The sequence below is a fragment of the Oncorhynchus kisutch genome, linkage group LG7 (assembly GCF_002021735.2).
Source record: "Oncorhynchus kisutch isolate 150728-3 linkage group LG7, Okis_V2, whole genome shotgun sequence".
Classification (NCBI taxonomy): domain Eukaryota; kingdom Metazoa; phylum Chordata; class Actinopteri; order Salmoniformes; family Salmonidae; genus Oncorhynchus; species Oncorhynchus kisutch.
The window spans coordinates 23,027,200-23,049,031 of record NC_034180.2 but is presented as its reverse complement, the minus strand read 5'-3'; the positions used below and the strand labels follow the sequence as shown (position 1 = coordinate 23,049,031).

General features: G+C 42.4%; 2 protein-coding genes across 4 annotated transcripts in view; both read right to left on the bottom strand.

Annotated features, from left to right (window-relative positions):
- Nucleotides 1-53: 53 nt before the first annotated feature.
- sstr1a (somatostatin receptor 1a) lies at nucleotides 54-1,939 on the bottom strand. Its single transcript, XM_020487736.2, has one exon. It carries the CDS (start codon nucleotides 1,275-1,277, stop codon nucleotides 171-173), a length of 1,107 nt encoding a protein of 368 aa, XP_020343325.1. The 5' UTR covers nucleotides 1,278-1,939; the 3' UTR covers nucleotides 54-170.
- A 3,787-nt stretch (nucleotides 1,940-5,726) lies between these two features.
- ttc6 (tetratricopeptide repeat domain 6) overlaps nucleotides 5,727-21,832 on the bottom strand; it is a 29,108-nt gene continuing 13,002 nt past the window's right edge. For 2 of the 3 annotated variants that reach the window (XM_031828691.1, XM_020487734.2), the window contains 11 exons: nucleotides 21,677-21,811; nucleotides 21,135-21,284; nucleotides 20,731-20,871; nucleotides 19,359-19,472; nucleotides 18,073-18,192; nucleotides 17,297-17,370; nucleotides 15,961-16,171; nucleotides 10,913-11,065; nucleotides 8,545-8,718; nucleotides 8,124-8,349; nucleotides 5,727-6,054 (listed from right to left, as the gene is read on the bottom strand). In XM_031828691.1, the coding sequence (XP_031684551.1) occupies nucleotides 5,921-6,054; nucleotides 8,124-8,349; nucleotides 8,545-8,718; nucleotides 10,913-11,065; nucleotides 15,961-16,171; nucleotides 17,297-17,370; nucleotides 18,073-18,192; nucleotides 19,359-19,472; nucleotides 20,731-20,871; nucleotides 21,135-21,284; nucleotides 21,677-21,811 (1,632 nt within the window). In that variant the 3' untranslated portion in view covers nucleotides 5,727-5,920. The remainder of the gene's footprint in view (nucleotides 6,055-8,123; nucleotides 8,350-8,544; nucleotides 8,719-10,912; nucleotides 11,066-15,960; nucleotides 16,172-17,296; nucleotides 17,371-18,072; nucleotides 18,193-19,358; nucleotides 19,473-20,730; nucleotides 20,872-21,134; nucleotides 21,285-21,676; nucleotides 21,812-21,832) is intronic. The other variant, XM_031828692.1, reaches the window with a different exon arrangement.

Genomic DNA, 21,832 nt, shown 5'->3' with positions numbered 1-21,832 from the left:
GTAATAATACGAACAATAATAAGACATTTGGATTATTTAACATTTTAATTGCGTTCAAATAGTTGCAAGTAAACAACATTAATACATATCGAAGTAACCGCCTAGTAATGAGCGAAACACTCAATGGTCACGTTTATGATTTTTGTTCATTTCATCATGTCCATATGTTGCTACAGTGTCGTTGTCCTAGAAGTACAGGTTCCATTTCTATACGTGCTATCACATTCCATATTGTCCGGTTGAAATTCATCCACACTGTAACCACGACTTTTCAGAGCCGTGGCATAGTAATCTATCGGTTCTTCCGTTGCATTGTCCATCCAGCGCAGGCACAAAATTCTTTGGAACGAACGTTTGAAATTGTCTGATAGAAATCCGTACAGTATAGGGTTGGCGCAGCTATTTGCGTATCCCAGAATCACTGCGAGTTGCATGAGTGTTGCGTTATGGTGCTTCACGAAGACATTAACGAGCTGTACAATGTGAAAGGGCATCCAACAGACGACAAACACGGTCACCACCATCATCACCATCAGAGTGATCTTTCTCTCCGACTTCTTACGCTGCTGCCAACCTGCCTTCAGTGCCACCACTCTCATCTTGGCGATGATGAGGATGTAACACATACAGATAGCAATGACTGGGAACAGAAAGCCCATGAGAAAGGCATAGACCACAAACACAGCCATCCACTGGTTCACTGGCTTTGGCATCTGAATGTTGCAAGCGACCGAACCGTCCAAGTTTGGAACGGTCGTGGAAAATATAATAATGGGCAAAATGACCAGGATAGAAAACATCCAAACCCCAAAGTTGACTATTTTAGCTATTGTGGGTCTCCTGTACCGGGAGGCTTTGATGGGGTGCACAACCGCGATATATCGGTCTATGCTAAGTACAGTTAAGCAGTAAATACTGGTAAACATATTAATAGCATCAACACTTAGAACAAGGCGGCAGAGAAGGGAGCCGAAAGGCCAGTGGTGAAGGAGTGAAGATGTCACCAAGAAAGGGACACTCAGCATAAGTAACTCGTCCGCTATGGCCAGATTCAGAATGTAGATATTTGTTGCAGTTTTCATTTTGGCATATCTGAAAATGACATAGATAACCATAGAGTTCCCGCACAGTCCGACCAAACAGACAACCGAGTAAATGAAGGAGATGAGGATTGCGCTGCCTTGAGACTCGCTGTACGTTTCGTTCCCAGACGAGTTGTTCATGAGGAAAAAACCGTCCTCCAGGGTTAGATTCCTGAAAGAGCTGTTGGGGAGCATTTTGGCTGTGTTTTTCCAGAAGAATCCTCAAAAAATTAGGCCTATGTCTTCTGTTAAATAATACATTTCAATCAGTGCGACTGTCCAGGGAACCCATCTCCTCACGGGAGTTGCTCTGTGCTGTGGCGCGCAGACGGTGCGTTGTTTCAGGACCATGGATAGCTACCGATGATCTAGTCATTTCAGAGACGCAACGTCAGACGTTGTAAAATGACGTTGTGTTGGGGTCATAGCCTAGGTCCTAATCGATATAAACCACTATAACCTAGAATAGGAATCTGTGAGCGTCATAACACCCACATTCAATTTCAACTGATTGATTGGTAAATTGCTGCAGTCTTGTGTCTTTTGATGACGATGCACAATAGTTAAATGTTCCCCAGGTTGTTTTCGTCGTATCAGCAATTTCACAATTGAATCAAACACACACTCAGCACTACTGAACATTTATGAGACTAATACAATTGCATAAATTGTGGACTTGACATACAGTGCCTTCAGAAAGTATTCACACCCCTTGACTTTTTTTTCACATTGTGTTACAACCTGAATTTAAAACGGATTAAATGTTTTTTTTGGGGGGGAGTCACTGACCTACACACAACACCCAATAACGTCAAAGTGGAATTGCATGTATGTTTTTAGAAATTAATAAAAAATGAAAAGCTGAAATGTCTAGAGTCAATAAGTATTCAACCCCTTTGTTATGTCAAGCCTAAATAAGGCTAGAGCTTGAAGAATTTTGAAAAGAATAATGGGAAAATGTTGCACAATCCAGGTGTGCAAAGCTCTTAGAGACTTACCCAGAAAGACTCACAGCTGTAATCGCTGCCAAAGGTCTTAGAGACTTACCCAGAAAGACTCACAGCTGTAATCGATGCCAAAGGTCTTAGAGACTTACCCAGAAAGACTCACAGCTGTAATCGCTGCCAAAGGTCTTAGAGACTTACCCAGAAAGACTCACAGCTGTAATCGCTGCGAAAGGTCTTAGAGACTTACCCAGAAAGACTCACAGTTGTAATCGCTGCCAAAGGTCTTAGAGACTTACCCAGAAAGACTCACAGCTGTAATCGCTGCCAAAGGTCTTAGAGACTTACCCAGAAAGACTCACAGCTGTAATCGCTGCCAAAGCTCTTAGAGACTTACCCAGAAAGACTCACAGCTGTAATCGCTGCCAAAGGTCTTAGAGACTTACCCAGAAAGACTCACAGCTGTAATCGCTGCCAAAGCTCTTAGAGACTTACCCAGAAAGACTCACAGCTGTAATCGCTGCCAAAGCTCTTAGAGACTTACCCAGAAAGACTCACAGCTGTAATCGCTGCCAAAGCTCTTAGAGACTTACCCAGAAAGACTCACAGCTGTAATCGCTGCCAAAGGTCTTAGAGACTTACCCAGAAAGACTCACAGCTGTAATCGCTGCCAAAGGTCTTTTCAATGTGTCCTTATGGAGTATTGTGTGTAGATCGGTGAGAAAAAAATCGCTTTAATACATTTTTAGCTCAGGCTTTAACACAACAAAATGTGGAATAAGTCAAGGGGTATGAATACTTTCTGAAGGCACTGTATATTGTGATATTTAACAAAAGCGATGTGTCATCTTCTTTGGGATTTTCATCTAAAAATTAGAATCAAAAAGAAGACCTGGCATGTGTCGGCTACAGACGAAAAAGATAAAGTCTTCATTTTGAAATAGGTGGGCTGTCATCCCAACTGTAACTGAATTATTACAGATGACCAAATCACAAAGAATATCCACATCACAGGTGAAGGTCATATCATTCATTTATGATGAATGAAGAAAATCAATCAAAGTGCGTCATCACAGAATGTGGCCCTCTGGTACACAAACAGATTAGAGAATCACTGAAAATCTAAGTAAATAGAGTTTCATTAGGAAATCCAAATGCAATATCCGTGCTGACAAAGTTGGATAATGGAGCCGTTGCTGGCTCTAATGTGACAGCTTGATGTTTAATCTTGCACAACTGACCAAATGTCCAAGAGACATTAGATGCCACCCACTGGTGGCATTTTCACCCAACTTTTCATTTAAATCCAATGACATGGTTCTAATGGTTGTTGAATTCATGTTAGTTGATAACGCAACCAAATGTATATTGAACAAAAATATAAACGCAACATGCAACCATTTCAAAGACTTTACTGAGTTACAGTTCACATAAGGAAATCAATCAATTGAAATAAATCCATTAGGCTCTAATCTATGGATTTCGCATGACTGGGAATACAGATATGCGTCTGTTGGAAACAGAAAGCTTAAATAAAAAATAAAAAAAGTAAAGGTAGGGGCGTGGATCAGAAAACCAGTCAGTATTTGGTGTGACTACAATTTATCTCATGCAGCGTGATACATCCTTCATGAAGAGTTGATCAGGGTGTTGATTGTGGCGTGTGGAATGTTGTCCCACTCCTCTTCAATGGCTGTGCGAAGTTGCTGGATATTGGCGGGAACTGGAACGCAGTGTACGTACACATCCCAAACATTCTCAATGGATGGCATGTCTGGTGAGTATGCAGGCCATGGAAGAACTGAGACATGTTCAGCTTCCAGGAATTGTGTACAGATCATTGTAAAATGGGGCCGTGCATTTTAGTATGTTTTTTTTAATTTAACCAGGTAGGCAAGTTGAGAACAAGTTCTCATTTACAACTGCGACCTGGCCAAGATAAAGCAAAACAGTTCGACACATACAACAACAACACAGAGTTACACATGGAATAAACAAACATACAGTCAATAATACAGTAGAACAAAATAAAACAAAAAGGCTATATACAGTGAGTGCAAATTAGGTAAGTTAAGGCAATAAATAGGCCATTATCCTTTATTACTCCTCTCTCCTTTATTACTCCTCTCTCCTTCATTACTCCTCTCTCCTTTATTACTCCTCTCTCCTTTATTACTCCTCTCTCCTTTATTACTCCTCTCTCCTTTATTACTCCTCTCTCCTTTATTACTCCTCTCTCCTTTATTACTCCTCTCTCCTTTATTACTCCTCTCTCCTTTATTACTCCTCTCTCCTTCATTACTCCTCTCTCCTTTATTACTCCTCTCTCCTTTATTACTCCTCTCTCCTTTATTACTCATCTCTCCTTTATTACTCCTCTCTCCTTTATTACTCCTCTCTCCTTTATTACTCCCCCCCCCCCCCCCCCCCCCCCCAAACCCTCCCTCCCTCCCCTGGAGACACGCCAGTTCATTTGGCAGGTGTTTTTTATACTCCACAGGCCTCCTCTTTCCTCTCTCTATATAGCTCCTGTTTTATGGAGACTGACTCAGCTGATTTGGATGGGCAAGAAATAACCCAGGTCCTTAACTGGGAAAGAGCTCCAAAGCCAAGGAAATACTACCTTTGTGTTTGTTTGTTGGGATACTGTGTATGCTGAGACAAAATGGTCTCTCTCTGATTCAATCACTGGCACTGCAAGCAGTTAATAACCTCTCAGGGGAATTCATGAAGGGAGATATTGAACTTGGTACAAAGCAATTCAAACAACCTCAAAAAACGTGATTTTTCTGTGTTTTATATATACTGTATTTCCACACTGTGAAATTGTGAACATTTTGATAATACCCTTTTAGTGTAAAAGCTGTTTGAAAAGACCACCTTTTCAGGGTGTTTTGCATGGGTGGAGTTTTGGCCTGCCTGGCGACATCACCAGTATAAGTTAATAGACCATTAACAAAGAGAGTTTCAAACCTCTCTGCCATTAACAGCTAGTTTTCAGGTTACATATGTAACAGTTAAGAACGTGCCCATAAGCTCACTTCACAGCCTGCTTGAAATGTTGCTGATGGAGCAATCCAATTGGTACCTTCTGTATAGCTCAAACAGTTGGTACGTTGTCAAAGAGGACGTTCACGTGTGTTTGCGAGAAGAGGATCACTGGTTGGAGCATGGTATGGGGACAGGAACATTGGAGCAAGATATACCGTGAGCTGCAAACTGATGTCGGTTTCACTGGTGGTCAGTTTCACTAGTGCCGTAACCCGGATTGTGTGTGACTAAGGTACTAACAGACATACAAACAGATGGAGACAGATCCATAGTGGTCCAACCCCCCCCTCCCCCATTTCATTGTGGGGGACAACAATCCCAGTAAGGTACTTAAAGATGCTTTTTAAAGGTTTTATATAATTTCAGTCAGTAGTAGTGCTCACGAGCCAAAACGGGTCCCTGAAAATTGTGCACAATTGTGTAGAACGTCATCAATTGCATATGATATGTTACGTCCTGATTATTATTATTTTTTTTTTAATAAATCAAATTCCAATTCATACAATATGTTACAAATTTCAATGTGCCAAAGATCCTGTTCAATCTATTTAATTGTTACCCAGAAACAATTTGATATTGAGATAAAAATGTCTGCATTGGCCCTTTAAGACAGGATTGCACATTAAAGACTACTCATAAAACACTCATGTGAATGTCATGGAAGTTTTATCAAAAATATAACAACAAATATAACAAATATTGAAGATTCTGATGCCCAATATATCACAAAGTACACACTTTGATGAACAGCATATATTTCCTCAGTCAACCATAACATGTCATGTTGAGTAGCATCATAAGGAAACAGATGGTATAGTATCGCTAATATGGGGTTGGCTCATCTCAGCCCTCCAGTGCCTCTTGGAGTTCCACTGCTGTTCTATAGTCCTGCATCGCTTGGTCAGTCAAGCCCAGGTGGCCTCTGACATCAGCACGGAGCTTGTAGACCAGGGCATCGTTGGGCTGGAGGAGAAGAGCTAGGGAATACATACACTTTAAGACCAAGACCAGAAAGTTTGAGGGTGTCTATTTATAGCTAGCGATAGTATTTCTAGTCATGACACATTCCTTCTCCACGTACACTTTATGAATCGGACGGTCTTGGTCTCAGCTAAAATAACTAATCAAATTAAGATTTGATTCAGTTCCATGCAATTACTCTTTTAACAATACATTCAAGCCGGCTACAACACCTAAAAAAACAAACATTCATTCATTGAATCAGTGGAACTGTACTAACTGAACAGATTTTCTCTAAATCATAAGCACGACAGAGTTGGTTCCATCAACACCCACAATGATTCCATTTGTTGGATGAATCCTCATGCTCATTCTGTCCTGCTGAAAATCTATTATTATAGGTTTGTATCATCACCATGGAAACTCAAGCTGCCTCTTGTCTCATGAAAAATAAGTGGCCTTCTTCTTGGTCTTGGTGTTGTCTGTCTGCCAGTGAGGGGTGTCACTGCACTGTGCCGCTGTCCTTTGCTTTGTTTAATTGGGTGTTTTCATTTTCAACTGTTGGCCAGTTATTTTGACACCCAAAACAAAAAGAGAGAAGGTTTTCAGACCATGTTTTTGCCTGTCTCTCGGAGTAACGGCAGCAGGGGGACGTAATCTGTAGACTAGTCTTCAGAGACGGTGGTGCATATTGTGAGAGAGTGAGTAAGTGAGAGAGAACATGCCTTGTCTGTACAGAGGTAAGATGGTAGGCTAGCCTGTGCCTAAAATTGACTTTACAGTTTGTAACACCAGACATGACAATGTTGTCCTATATACAATACAAGTGTGTAATAATGGTACCAGAAAGAGTCCCATCAGCAGTGTGTAAAACATAACAGCCCTGCTGACTAGTGCTGAGTGTTTCCTGCTTTTTGAGGTCGGTTCGGTTTCGGTTCGATTATAAAATTGAAAAAAGTAGACATAATTTTTTTTTTGACATTAAACGCACTATGCATTATGTGGGTTGAATGATGTAACACCACAGAATACAATGAATAAAAGTCCCATGATGGTAGTGACTGCCCACTACTACATTTATTCACATTACATTAATAAAATAGTTGTTTTATTTGAGGACTTTATTTAACTCCAAGTCATCATCTCATATAGAGCTGTTGTCTAACAGAAACACAATTTTAGTACTTCTTCAAAGTAAATAAAGCCTACTTTTATGACTGCCGAATACCAACTATCAACCACTTAGATCATGTATTTTCAGACTCGCAAAGTAACTGCTTTCTCTACCCTCTCGATCACGAGTTCTCTCTTCTCTCAGTCTCGGTGACTTCTCCGCACAGACCAGACATGTTGAAGTGGCCGCTCAATGTATTATGGTAATTGTAGTTAATTACTACGTTTTCTGTGCTAAACTATGTATAATATTGGCCTGTTGGAAACTACAACATCACACAGTTTAGGCTGGATCTGATTTATCTCTACAGAAACTGCACATCATGCTCACAGAAAAACGAACTAAATGGAATTCAAATAACTGAAATGACATCGGTCAATTAGCTGTATAAAAAAAGAACCCGACATTACGGTTAATCGCTCCGCACTACCGCTGACAGAACAACAGAGATGCTGTCCTAGCCACCTGCCGGGTCAAACGTTCATCACCCAGGGTAAATGAAAACCCTATCATTGTCCACAGTTACTGAATCTTATCTGGGAATCAACTCAATTCAGATAAAAAACGTATTGGCTCAGTTGTCTGGAGCCTGCAATAGTTGTAGGTTTGATTCATTACCACATAGCCTACAACACAACGCAATACAACAACACAATGCACTCAATCAAATATCCTCGAGACAGACTGATTTAAAGACATTAATTAAGTGCTTAATACAACAACAAAATGACACTACAGTAAGATTCAACCATCTGACCTCGGAACGTGTTACAAGTCTCTGTACAATACCTAGCACACATTGGACTGAGAAACTCTATCCAGCAGGAAACACATTGAGACACACACAAGGGCAGCCCTCCGGGAACAAAAGAACGAGTGGTAAAAGGCTGTTGATTGCTGCTCACTGCTCACCTTGACTGAGGTCCTTCTCTGCATTCCTGTACTGGCGCAGGGAGCTGTAGAGATTGGCTCGGTTGAAGAACACGTGTGAGGAATAAGGGTTGAGTCTCAGGGCCTCAGAGAAGTCCTGGAGGGCCTCTGGAACCTTCCTCAGCAGAGCCCTGGTGATGGCCCGGTTCAGCACCGCAGACTCATCCTCTGGGTCCAGCTCAAATGCTTGGCTGTAGTGCTCACAGGCCTGGAGGATCACCAGCCAGGAGCACACAGGAAGGAGAAGAGCGACGAGAGTGTATGCATACAGTGAGACCCATCCTATAGGATGTGAATGACCCTTAAGTGTAAAACAGTTCCCCGCTCCGTGGATGTGAACCTGGTTTTACACTTGAAAATGACAGTACATCAGAGTAAAATCCATTAGAGTGAAATATTTTACCTGTTCAAACTGCCTGTTGTAGAAGTAGAGGTTAGCAGCATTGAAGAAGGCAAGGGCGTACTTGGGGTTGAGTGAGATGGCTCTCTGGTAGTCTTTCATGGCATTGGCTTTGTCCCCCATGAACTGGTTGATCACCCCTCGGTTAGTCAGCAGCTGATCTGACACAGGATGGTGCTACAGAAAGGCCAGGCCAGGGTCACAGTTAATAACACAGTGAATACAATTAAAGTTGGAAGTTTACATACACTTAGGTTGGAGTCATTAAAACTAGTTTCTCAACCACTCCACAAATGTTTTGTTAACAAACTATAGTTTTGGCAAGTTGGTTAGGACATCTACTTTGTGCATGACACAAGTAATTTTTCCAACAATTGTTTACAGACAGATTATTTCACTTATAAATTCACTGTATCACAATTCCAGTGGGTCAGAAGTTTACATACACTAAGGTGACTGTGCCTTTAAACAGCTTGGAAAATTCCAGAAAATGATGCCATGGCTTTAGAAGCTTCTGATAGGCTAATTGACATCATTTGAGTCAGTTGGAGGTTTACCTGTGGATGTATTTCAAGGCCTACCTGCAACCTCAGTGCCTCTTTGCTTGACATCACGGGAAAATCAAAAGAAATCAGCCAAGACCTCAGAATAACAATTGTAGACCTCCACAAGTCTGGTTCATCCTTGGGAGCAATTTCCAAAAAGCCTGAAGGTACCACGTTCATCTATACAAACAATAGTACGCAAGTATAAACACCATGGGACCACGCAGCCATCATACCGCTCAGGAAGGAGATGAGTTCTGTCTCTTAGAAATGAACGTACTTTGGTGTGAAAAGTGCAAATCAATCCCAGAACAACAGCAAAGGACCTTGTGAAGATGCTAGAGGAAACAGGTACAAAAGTATCTATATCCACAGTAAAACGAGTCCTATATCGACATAACTGGAAAGGCCGCTCAGCAAGGAAGAAGCCACTGCTCCAAAACCGCCATAAAAAAGCCAGACTACGGTTTACAACTGCACATGGGGACAAAGATCGTACTTTTTGGAGAAATGTCCTCTGGTCTGATGAAACAAAAATAGAACTGTTTGGCCATAATGACCATCGTTATGTTTGAGGAAAAAGGGGAGGCTTGCAAGCCGAAGAACACCATCCCAACCGTGAAGCACGGGGGTGGCAGCATCATGTTGTGGGGATGCTTTGCTGCAGGTGGGACTGGTGTACTTCACAAAATAGATGGCATCTTGAGCCAGGAAAAGTATGTGGATATATTGAAGCAACATCTCAAGACATCAGTCAGGAAGTTAAAGCTTGGTCGCAAATGGGTCTTCCAAATGGACAACGACCCCAAGCATACTTCCAAAGTTGTGGCAAAATAGCTTAAGGAACTGAAAAAGCGTATGCGAGCAAGGAGGCCTACAAACCTGACTCAGTTACACCAGCTCTGTAAGGAGGAATGGGCCAAAATTCACCCATCTTATTGTGGGAAGCTTGTGGAAGGCTACCCGAAACGTTTGACCCAAGTTAAAAAATGTAAAGGCAATGCTACCAAACACAAATTGAGTGTATGTAAACTTCTGACCCACTGGGAATGTGATGAAAGAAATAAAAGCTGAAATAAATCATTCTCTCTACTATTATTCTCACATTTCACATTCTTAAAATAAAGTGGTGATGCTAACTGACCTAAGACAGGGAATTTTTACTCGGATTAAATGTCAGGAATTGTGAAAAACTGAGTTTAAATGTATTTGGCTACGGTGTATGTAAACTTCAACTGTATATATCTACGATACAACATCTCCAAGTTATTATTATAAGGCATAACCAAGGCATCATCAAGCTTGGATTATTATAATCAGCTGCGTAGTGCTATGGCAAAAAAAAAAAACATGCATCCAGTAAGGGCCCCAGGCCTGAGTTTGGGAAATCCTGCTATAAGGGATGAAACACTGAATACAGCAACACTAGCAGTCTTACTCCAACAACCTGCATTCTATCTCCTGATTGACCGGAAACAAAACACCAACCACATAGCTATAATACATCATGTCCAAGTAATTTGCTGAAACGCTGAATATGGCAGTACACACCGGCAGTATGTCTTCCCTCAGTGTACTCAACAGCTTGCATTTTATAAACATGGACTAAACACGCTGTCCTGACTGAGTGGAGGACATTCAGCCAATTATCTCTCTTCACAGTGGCCATCCATTACTGAAACAGGAAACTGCAATTCCCCACGGGATCCACATTACATACCAGGTCTAAACAATCACAGACAAAATATGACTTTTATCTCATTACTAACCAGCCTGCTTAGAACTAACATCAATGGGTTTGATGCTGTATGTAGCCAATGTGGTACCTTCAGAGCCATGTTAATGTCTTGGAAAGCAGCATAGGTGTTTCCCATCTGCAGGTTGATGACAGCTCTCCCCTCAAATGCCTTCCAGCATTTGGAGTCAATCTCTGCTGCCACTGTGAACTGGTTCCAGGCTCTTTGGAAGAAACCGAAAACCTGGAAAAGCAGATGGACAGATTGGAGTTATGTACCAAGTTTGAAATTGCCAACTGCTAAAGCATAAATTTAAACAGTGAAAATCAATTGACATTTAACAAAATGCTGGGATTGGTTTGCTATTTTTAAACAATGGCAGTTAAACAAAATGACATGTTGACAGCTGTCTTCTTATTAAAAACATTATAGAAAGTTGCCTGTTTTCTTTTTGCCTAAATGCGGCAAATGCAAATCTTAGCAACACGATTGGAGTGAGTACAAGGATAGATATTGGTCACAAAATGGAGACACAAGAAGGCTATTTTATGTACATAAGTATGTCTGACCAGGTATGGTCAGTATGTCTGACCAATTGATGTAAATCCACCCCCCCTTCATCCTATCATAAATAAGAGCCAGAGCCAGAAGTGGTCTGCTCCTCAACACTCAGCAATATGGCAATTAACATGAATTAATTTACAATGTACAGTAAATGTATAATACGTGAGGGTACACGCATTACACAATACACTTGGCTTTTAAGGACTATTCACATTGACCAAAATAATGTCAACTACCTACTGCTCTCCAAGTAGATTCTACTTTGAATAATACATCTGCAGAGCTGTGTATACCCATGTGACAAGTTCAGGTTCAGGGTTAGGGTTGTGATTGAGGCTAAGGTTAGGATTGAACCAGGATGTGGACATGAAGCTAGGGTTAGAGTTAGGTTAGAGTTAGGGTTGAGGTTAAGGTTAGGGTTGAACCAGGATGTGGACATGAAGCTAGGGTTAGAGTTAGGTTAGAGTTGAGGTTAAGGTTAGGGTTAGCGTTGAACCAGGATGTGGACATGAAGCTAGGGTTAGAGTTAGGTTAGAGTTAGAGTTGAGGTTAAGGTTAGGGTTAGGGTTGAACCAGGATGTAGACATGAAGCTAGGGTTAGAGTCAGGGTTGAGGCTAAGGTTAGGGTTTTAGGTTGAACCAGGATGTGGACATGAAGCTAGGGTTAGAGTTAGGTTAGAGTTAGGGTTGAGGTTAAGGTTAGGGTTGAACCAGGATGTGGACATGAAGCTAGGGTTAGAGTTAGGTTAGAGTTAGAGTTGAGGTTAGGGTTGGGGTTGAACCAGGATGTGGACATGAAGCTAGGGTTAGAGTTAGGTTAGAGTTAGGGTTGAGGTTAGGGTTAGGGTTGAACCAGGATGTGGACATGAAGCTAGAGTTAGAGTTAGGGTTGAGGTTAAGGTTAGGGTTGAACCAGGATGTGGACATGAAGCTAGGGTTAGAGTTAGGGTTGAGGCTAAGGTTAGGGTTGGGGTTGAACCAGGATGTGGACATGAAGCTAGGGTTAGAGTTAGGGTTGAGGTTAAGGTTAGGGTTGAACCAGGATGTGGACATGAAGCTAGGGTTAGAGTTAGGTTAGAGTTAGGGTTGAGGTTAGGGTTGAACCAGGATGTGGACATGAAGCTAGGGTTAGAGTTAGGGTTGAGGTTAAGGTTAGGGTTGAACCAGGATGTGGACATGAAGCTAGGGTTAGAGTTAGGGTTGAGGTTAGGGTTGAACCAGGATGTGGACATGAAGCTATGGTTAGAGTTAGGTTAAAGTTAGGGTTGAGGTTAAGGTTAGGGTTGGGGTTGAACCAGGATGTGGACATGAAGCTACGGTTAGAGTTAGGGTTGAGGTTAGGGTTGGACCAGGATGTGGACATGAAGCTAAGGTTAGAGTTAGGGTTGAGGTTAAGGTTAGGGTTGAACCAGGATGTGGACATGATGCTATGGTTAGAGTTAGGGTTAGGGTTGAACCAGGATGTGGACATGAAGCTATGGTTAGAGTTAGGTTAGAGTTAGGGTTGAGGTTAAGGTTAGGGTTGGGGTTGAACCAGGATGTGGACATGAAGCTATGGTTAGAGTTAGGGTTGGACCAGGATGTGGACATGAAGCTAAGGTTAGAGTTAGGGTTGAAGCTAAGGTTAGGGTTAGGGTTGAACCAGGATGTGGACATGAAGCTAGGGTTAGAGTTAGGTTAGAGTTAGGGTTGAGGTTAGGGTTAGGGTTGAACCAGGATGTGGACATGAAGCTAGGGTTAGAGTTAGGGTTGAGGTTAAGGTTAGGGTTGAACCAGGATGTGGACATGAAGCTAGGGTTAGAGTTAGGGTTGAGGCTAAGGTTAGGGTTGGGGTTGAACCAGGATGTGGACATGAAGCTAGGGTTAGAGTTAGGTTAGAGTTAGGGTTGAGGTTAGGGTTAGGGTTGAACCAGGATGTGGACATGAAGCTAGAGTTAGAGTTAGGGTTGAGGTTAAGGTTAGGGTTGAACCAGGATGTGGACATGAAGCTAGGGTTAGAGTTAGGGTTGAGGCTAAGGTTAGGGTTGGGGTTGAACCAGGATGTGGACATGAAGCTAGGGTTAGAGTTAGGGTTGAGGTTAAGGTTAGGGTTGAACCAGGATGTGGACATGAAGCTAGGGTTAGAGTTAGGTTAGAGTTAGGGTTGAGGTTAGGGTTGAACCAGGATGTGGACATGAAGCTAGGGTTAGAGTTAGGGTTGAGGTTAAGGTTAGGGTTGAACCAGGATGTGGACATGAAGCTAGGGTTAGAGTTAGGGTTGAGGTTAGGGTTGAACCAGGATGTGGACATGAAGCTATGGTTAGAGTTAGGTTAAAGTTAGGGTTGAGGTTAAGGTTAGGGTTGGGGTTGAACCAGGATGTGGACATGAAGCTACGGTTAGAGTTAGGGTTGAGGTTAGGGTTGGACCAGGATGTGGACATGAAGCTAAGGTTAGAGTTAGGGTTGAGGTTAAGGTTAGGGTTGAACCAGGATGTGGACATGATGCTATGGTTAGAGTTAGGGTTAGGGTTGAACCAGGATGTGGACATGAAGCTATGGTTAGAGTTAGGTTAGAGTTAGGGTTGAGGTTAAGGTTAGGGTTGGGGTTGAACCAGGATGTGGACATGAAGCTATGGTTAGAGTTAGGGTTGGACCAGGATGTGGACATGAAGCTAAGGTTAGAGTTAGGGTTGAAGCTAAGGTTAGGGTTAGGGTTGAACCAGGATGTGGACATGAAGCTAGGGTTAGAGTTAGGTTAGAGTTAGGGTTGAGGTTAGGGTTGAACCAGGATGTGGACATGAAGCTAGGGTTAGAGTTAGGGTTGAGGTTAAGGTTAGGGTTGAACCAGGATGTGGACATGAAGCTAGGGTTAGAGTTAGGGTTGAGGCTAAGGTTAGGGTTGGGGTTGAACCAGGATGTGGACATGAAGCTAGGGTTAGAGTTATGGTTGAGGTTAAGGTTAGGGTTGAACCAGGATGTGGACATGAAGCTAGGGTTAGAGTTAGGTTAGAGTTAGGGTTGAGGTTAGGGTTGAACCAGGATGTGGACATGAAGCTAGGGTTAGAGTTAGGGTTGAGGTTAAGGTTAGGGTTGAACCAGGATGTGGACATGAAGCTAGGGTTAGAGTTAGGGTTGAGGTTAGGGTTGAACCAGGATGTGGACATGAAGCTAGGGTTAGAGTTAGGGTTGAGGTTAAGGTTAGCGTTGAACCAGGATGTGGACATGAAGCTAGGGTTACAGTTAGGTTAGAGTTAGAGTTGAGGTTAGGGTTGGAGTTGAACCAGGATGTGGACATGAAGCTAGGGTTAGAGTTAGGTTAGAGTTAGGGTTGAGGTTAGGGTTAGGGTTGAACCAGGATGTGGACATGAAGCTAGGGTTAGAGTTAGGGTTGAGGTTAAGGTTAGGGTTGAACCAGGATGTGGACATGAAGCTAGGGTTAGAGTTAGGGTTGAGGTTAGGGTTGAACCATGATGTGGACATGAAGCTATGGTTAGAGTTAGGTTAGAGTTAGGGTTGAGGTTAGGGTTGGGGTTGAACCAGGATGTGGACATGAAGCTACGGTTAGAGTTAGGGTTGAGGTTAAGGTTAGGGTTGAACCAGGATGTGGACATGAAGCTAGGGTTAGAGTTAGGGTTGAGGTTAAGGTTAGGGTTGAACCAGGATGTGGACATGAAGCTATGGTTAGAGTTAGGGTTAGGGTTGAACCAGGATGTGGACATGAAGCTATGGTTAGAGTTAGGTTAGAGTTAGGGTTGAGCCAGGATGTGGACATGAAGCTAAGGTTAGAGTTAGGGTTGAAGCTAAGGTTAGGGTTAGGGTTGAACCAGGATGTGGACATGAAGCTAGGGTTAGAGTTAGGTTAGAGTTAGGGTTGAGGTTAGGGTTGAACCAGGATGTGGACATGAAGCTATGGTTAGAATTAGGGTTGAGGTTAAGGTTGGGGTTGAACCAGGATGTGGACATGAAGCTATGGTTAGAGTTAGGTTAGAGTTAGGGTTGAGGTTAAGGTTAGGGTTGGGGTTGAACCAGGATGTGGACATGAAGCTATGGTTAGAGTTAGGGTTGAGGTTAAGGTTAGGGTTAGCGTTGAACCAGGATGTGGACATGAAGCTAGGGTTAGAGTTAGGGTTGAGGTTAAGGTTAGGGTTGAACCAGGATGTGGACATGAAGCTAGGGTTAGAGTTAGGTTTGAGGTTAAGGTTAGGGTTGAACCAGGATGTGGACATGAAGCTACGGTTAGGGTTGAGGTTAAGGTTCGGGTTGAACAAGGATGTGGACATGAAGCTATGGTTAGAGTTAGGTTAGAGTTATGGTTGAGGTTAAGGTTAGGGTTGGGGTTGAACCAGAATGTGGACATGAAGTTAGGGTTAGAGTTAGGTTAGAGTTAGGGTTGAGGTTAGGGTTAGGGTTGAACCAGGATGTGGACATGAAGCTAAGGTTAGGGTTAGGGTTGAACAAGGATGTGGACATGAAGCTATGGTTAGAGTTAGGTTAGAGTTAGGGTTGAGGCTATGGTTAGGGTTAGGGTTGAACCAGGATGTGGATGATGGACATGAAGCTAGGGTTAGGGTTTGGGGTTAGGAGGTTAGGGTTACCTGGAAGTTGTAGGCCAGGCAGATGCGTGCGTTGGAGCAGAGGGGGTTGAGGTGCAGGGCGGAAAGGAAGTCCCTCTGAGCCTGTTTGGTAGCATGGGTGTGGCCGTAGTCCATGCAGGCGTTGCCCCGCCCCACGTAGGCATCTAGGAAGAACGGGCTGATCTGCATGGCCTGGCTGTAGGCTTCTACTGACTCCTGGAGCTGACCCAGCCTAGAGGACACACCCAAGCACGCACGCACACACAGGTCATAGAGTTCATTATAAGATGTTGTTAAAGCAGTATGCTCTTAAAATTCATTCCCGTAGAAAATAAACTTCACCACCCATCTAACTGGGCACATGAAAGATCCTGTGATGAACAGTAATTGTTCAGGCTAGCGGATGAGCAATAACCACTACTCTACTCCACGTCCATTAACACTCTCCAAATGACCACAGTTCCCAAAGGAGTTGGTGCACCCCAGTATATGTGCTCTGGGTCAATACCATTACCTATAATACCCCCATTCTAAAACATGTCTCATAAGGGGGAATGACACTGTCAGGAAGATCACACCTTTCAATAGAGCATGTCTGAATGACCTCGCTGAGTGCTGCTCCTCTACGCGTCTCTTTTTCTCAGAAACGCTCTCGGTTTCTTTTTCTCTCCCCCAACTCTCTGAGAGCCATGTTTTAGCTCAGCGTGAACAACCTGCTTTCAAAATGGTTTTGAACATTCCCTCAGCAATTTGAAAGATGTTAAAAGGCCCAATGGGATTTCTCTGTGAGAACCTCTCTAAATAGATATTCTGTTTTCTTATTCTATGTTCTGTACACAGGGAGAGTAGAGAGACAGTCTTGATGATTTCTGCTGTTCCCAACACTGGTAGCCTGATGACAACGTGTCCAACAGTAAGGTGAGAGACTGTCTTACACATTCAGTGTGTTTCAAGGATTTGCCCTGTGGGTCAATGTTGCAACACTACATTGATTTCCCCATCTTCTTCATACATCATGACCACTTTAGAACAATAACCCTTAAAGTTATTAATTGAAATCATAAATTATTCTTCATAAAAGGTCATGCAGTGTTTATGGTCTTGCCTTCAGGCAACACACAAATATTAATTCACTATTAACGGCAGCATAAGTTGGATTTTCCGACTGGAGGCCTAACTGGAAATGATGAAAAACAAGACAAAAAGGAAATGAATAGCATGGTTTGGATAACAATTTGAGATACTGCATGGACTATACTATCTAACCCTGAAAGTAGAGATGCTTGGGAAGAATAACATGTCCTTGGGTGGGGATAAGGTGTTAGGGTGTCTATACTGAGTGTGTGAGGGGAGAGACCTGTGATGGTAGACTCCTAGGGCATGGTAGATGGTGGCGTCCTCTGGACTTCTCAAGGAGGCAGCTTTGAAATCCTGCAGGAGAAAGACAGTACAACACAACAACAAGTTAACTGAAGACACCATGGATGAACAGATGAACAGGTAGAAGATGATTGTGGTGCTACCTAACACATTACTATGTGATACTGCTATGTACACTCCAATGGCATGAATAGGAATACATGGCATGAATAGGAATACAGAAACAGAGATATGCAATCAACGCTAACCCTGCTTGTGATGAATGATTGAACAATGTGAGATAACTCATCGCCTATGGCGAATGCATACAATCTATCTATCTATCATGTCCTAGCATATACAACCTATCTACCATGTCTAATAGTAATACTTACAACCTATGTCCCATAGTCTCTTTGTCTAATTCATACAACCATTCTACAGATGCAGGATCTTAATGAGACAATTCGCTCCACCAGGAAAATAATCCTACAGCAACAGGAAATGTGAAATATTATGTGGATTATAATTAATGGAGATTTTTGTAGGGGTTGATACATTTTTCGTAAGCGGAAATAAAGTCTGACATTTCTAAGTGTGGAAAGTGAATTGCAGGAAAGTTGTCCTGCAAAAGGGTGATCAAATTGAGATCAGACACCTGTACCATGACCCAAAGTCTCTCTGTCTAATATATCTGTTCGGCCTGGGATCAGTGAGTTTGAGTGTTTGCACAGTGAACAATGCCTGTTGACGATCCTAGCTACAGGACACTACCTGTAAGGCATTGTGATGGTCACTCAGCTCCACGTAGAGAAGGGCACGATTGATCAAGACCTTCAGGTCAATCTCCTTCTTGCTGGGAAGGAGGAGGACAATCCCATAGTCTCTAAGAGCCTGAAAGATCAATAGGAAACAACAGTTATGACAATAAACAACCGATGTACTAGCAGCAAGGGACATAAACACATGTATGTAACATACATACAGGAGCATGGACAGGAGCATAAACAAGATGTTGGCTGACACACAGATTACGAATTAAAACACATTAATTATAGATGGTTGGAGCACTTCTTTCCTAACACAAACCCCTCCCTTACTGAAAAAACACACACAAAATCTTAAAAGGTGTTATTTCTATAAAGTGACAGTATGCTGCTGTATTCTGATTACTGTAAAAGCTTGTACTGTGACCACAATTGGGACTGAGCCTTAAATTGGATTTGAACTCACAACCTCTCGGTCGCTGTGCAACTATACCATCAGATCTGTGAGTGTGGAAAAGATACAGTCCACAGACTTATTGACAAGAATGCATTTCTGCCCTTTCTTAAAAGCTGCCAAGAATAACGTAAATAATTGTCCAATTATCACCACCAACGTAAAACTATCAGTGCTCAAGGACACTTGACATAGTATAGTGTACATTAATTATTTGGGGGTTTGAACTGGCAACCTCTTGGTGGAAGTGCAGCGATGTTTCTGCAGTGCCACCAGCTTCATACTTATAGCTTTGAACATACACTGAGTAAACCAAACATTAGGAAAACCTTCATAATATTGAGTTGCACCATGGCCTTTTGCTCTCAGAACAGCCTCAATTCTTTACAGTGAACAATCATCACTGCAGCCTCAAAACTTTACTTTAACATTTAAAAAAAAAAGTTATCTGTAACCAACAAATGCATATCTGCATTTCCTGTCAAGAAATCCATAGATTCGGGCCTAATGAATTTCTTCTGTATCTCAGTAAAATCGTAGACATTGTTGCATGTTGCATTTATGTTTCTGTTCAGTATAATAAGCGCATCTAAAGTATCCTATAACTTTAAATGCAATTGCAACTGAGGCATGCTAACTTTATTTGCAGGCCAAAAAGTAGCCTAACAAAGTGCATCACGATTGACAGAAAATATATAGCAAAACACTATGTCACATGTGAAGTGCTCCATAAATCCGAAATCATGTGATTTTCCACATGTGAAATCATGTGGTTTTCCCATAAGGACGCTTTAGAAACAACAAACGTGAAAAGAAAAAAGAGAAAACCCAAACCTGACCAATTCATATTCCTTGAGTTGCTGATAACACACTCCACGGTTGTAGTGTGCAAATGAGCAGGTTTTGTCTATCCTTAGGGCCATGGTCAGGTCCTCCACGGCCCCTTTGTACACCTGAAACAAAAGCATTCTAAATTTAAACACAAAGAACACTACTGAACATTGCACACAGTCACGCAGCTCTGCTCACTCTCTATGGCTGAGCGCCAGAGGCATAGAGAGAAGTAGGTGTCAACTGAACTGACAAGAGTTCAACAACAAAAAAGTGTGGTGGAAAGACTGAAAGCCCAAACACATAATAAGAAAATAAAATGTTTATCACAGAGCCTTGGGACAATACAGTTGGTTGAGGCTTCTCACTGAGGCCAATATGACACATTATCTCAGTTGGTAGAGCATGGCACAATGCCAGGACCTCCCATACGTAAATGTATGCACGCTTGACTGTAAGTCGCTTCGGATAAAAGTGTCTGCTAAATCCCAAAATGATATTATTATATTAGCAATCTTCTCTCCCCACACAACTCTTTATATCCTGTTTCAATAACCGGATGAAAGAAGACAACTCTCCTCTCAAAGTTAATAACCACACTAGAAATTAATGTAAAAAATCTGATAAAACTGTTTATTTATACCTCACAAAATGAAAAGAATAAAATGACTGTCAATGGCAATATTGATAACTCACTATTCTTAATCTAGCCATGAACAATAAGAGCTTTTATTACAGGACCCTATCTGCCCTCATTGGACTCTATGACCACTCTTTCACAACAGTAAATGGTGAGTAAAAAACCATAGAAGAGATACAATCTCTCAGCCACTTTCAAGTGGTGAGGTGAATCATCCTACTCTGCATTGCAATCATAGACAACATTACATTCATAGAGGTGGTGTATTGGAAACGTTATTATTCAGAATAACCAATCAAATTCATTCCAAAGAGGGGTGATCACTTGAATGAACAAATAGTAATTGGGTTACTGCCCTCTAAAGAATGTGATTGGCTAATGAGAGGCAAGGCGGAAGAAGCAAAGAGTGATGGCTAGCTGTGTTGCCTGTGTGAATGTGAAATAAACGTCACACCCTGATCTGTTTCACCTGTCTTTGTGATTGTCTCTACCCCCCTCCATGTGTCACCCATCTTCTCCTTTATCCCCTGTGTATTTATACCTGTGTTCTCTGTTGGTCTGTTGCCAGGTCGTCTTGTTTGTCAATTAAACTATTGTTTATATTCGACGTGGTCTGCATCTGGGTCTTACCTTCATACCTGATAATAAACATATTCCGTTGTTCTCGGAGTCATCGGTAAAGAACCCAGCATCTAAGATGCAACAATAGACTACAAAGGAAGGCATCCCATTTATCTCACCTTCAGGTAGAATTTGAGTGCTCCTCTATACAGGTAGACTCTGACACTCTTGGGCTGGATCTTAATGGCTTCGTTGCAGTTCAGGATGGCCTTTGAATAGCGCCCTTTAGCGCCATAGAAGGCTGCACGGCTCAGATACACCTTGAAATTTAGACACAATGTACTCCATTCACAACAATTCCACACAATGTGTTCCATTGCACTGCTTCTGTATAATGTGGTTTCAGATACATTTAGGCTCTACAGTACATTTAGCCTGCATCCCAAATGGCACCCTATTCCCTATGGGCCCTGGTCAAAAGTAGCGCACTATGTAGGTAATACGGTGCAATTTACGATTCAGCCTTATACTGTACATGGGTGGACAGTGAGTTCCAGAGAACCAGTGGTTACGGAGCCTCTACCTGGAACAGGTTGGGGTTGATGAAGAGGGCTCTGTTAAAGTCCTGAACACTCTTGGACTGCTGCAGGCGCATACGACAGAGCCCACGCTGGTGGTACGCATCTGCATAGTCAGGGTTAATCTTCACTGCATTGCTGAACGCATCAAAAGCCTGTCAGAAAACGTGACAGTATCTTCAAATGGGGGTGTTAGTTTGGTGAAGGAGGCCGTTGCCATGCCAGTATGTACTGTACCATAGACTATTTCACAATAACAGCATGTACCTAGTTAATGTGTTATGTAACATGAACTGAACAACAGGTGTTTCACTGCATGAAAAAAGAGAGAGAGAAAAAAGCCTTGCAAAAGAGAAACAGCTTGAGATTTGACGGTTAGAAGACATAGTGGATTCAAAAACGGTGTGTTGGAGTAGCCAGTCTGTTTGTGCTGTCATGCCAAGCACTGTTGGCAAGAGCACAAATAGATCTGGGACCAGGCTAGTGTTGGGGGGCCATGCAGACAAATAACATGGATATCTGAACAGACAACGCCTAGTTACTGTACCTGCAACAGGAGAGCCAGTGCCATGTAGCAGAGTCCAGTGAGATAGAAGACCTCTGCAGCTTCAGAGACGTTGTACAGGTTGGTTTCGTTGGGGCTCAGCAGAATCAGGGCTTTCCTGAAGCTCTCTACTGCCTCCTACAGCACAGTCACACACAC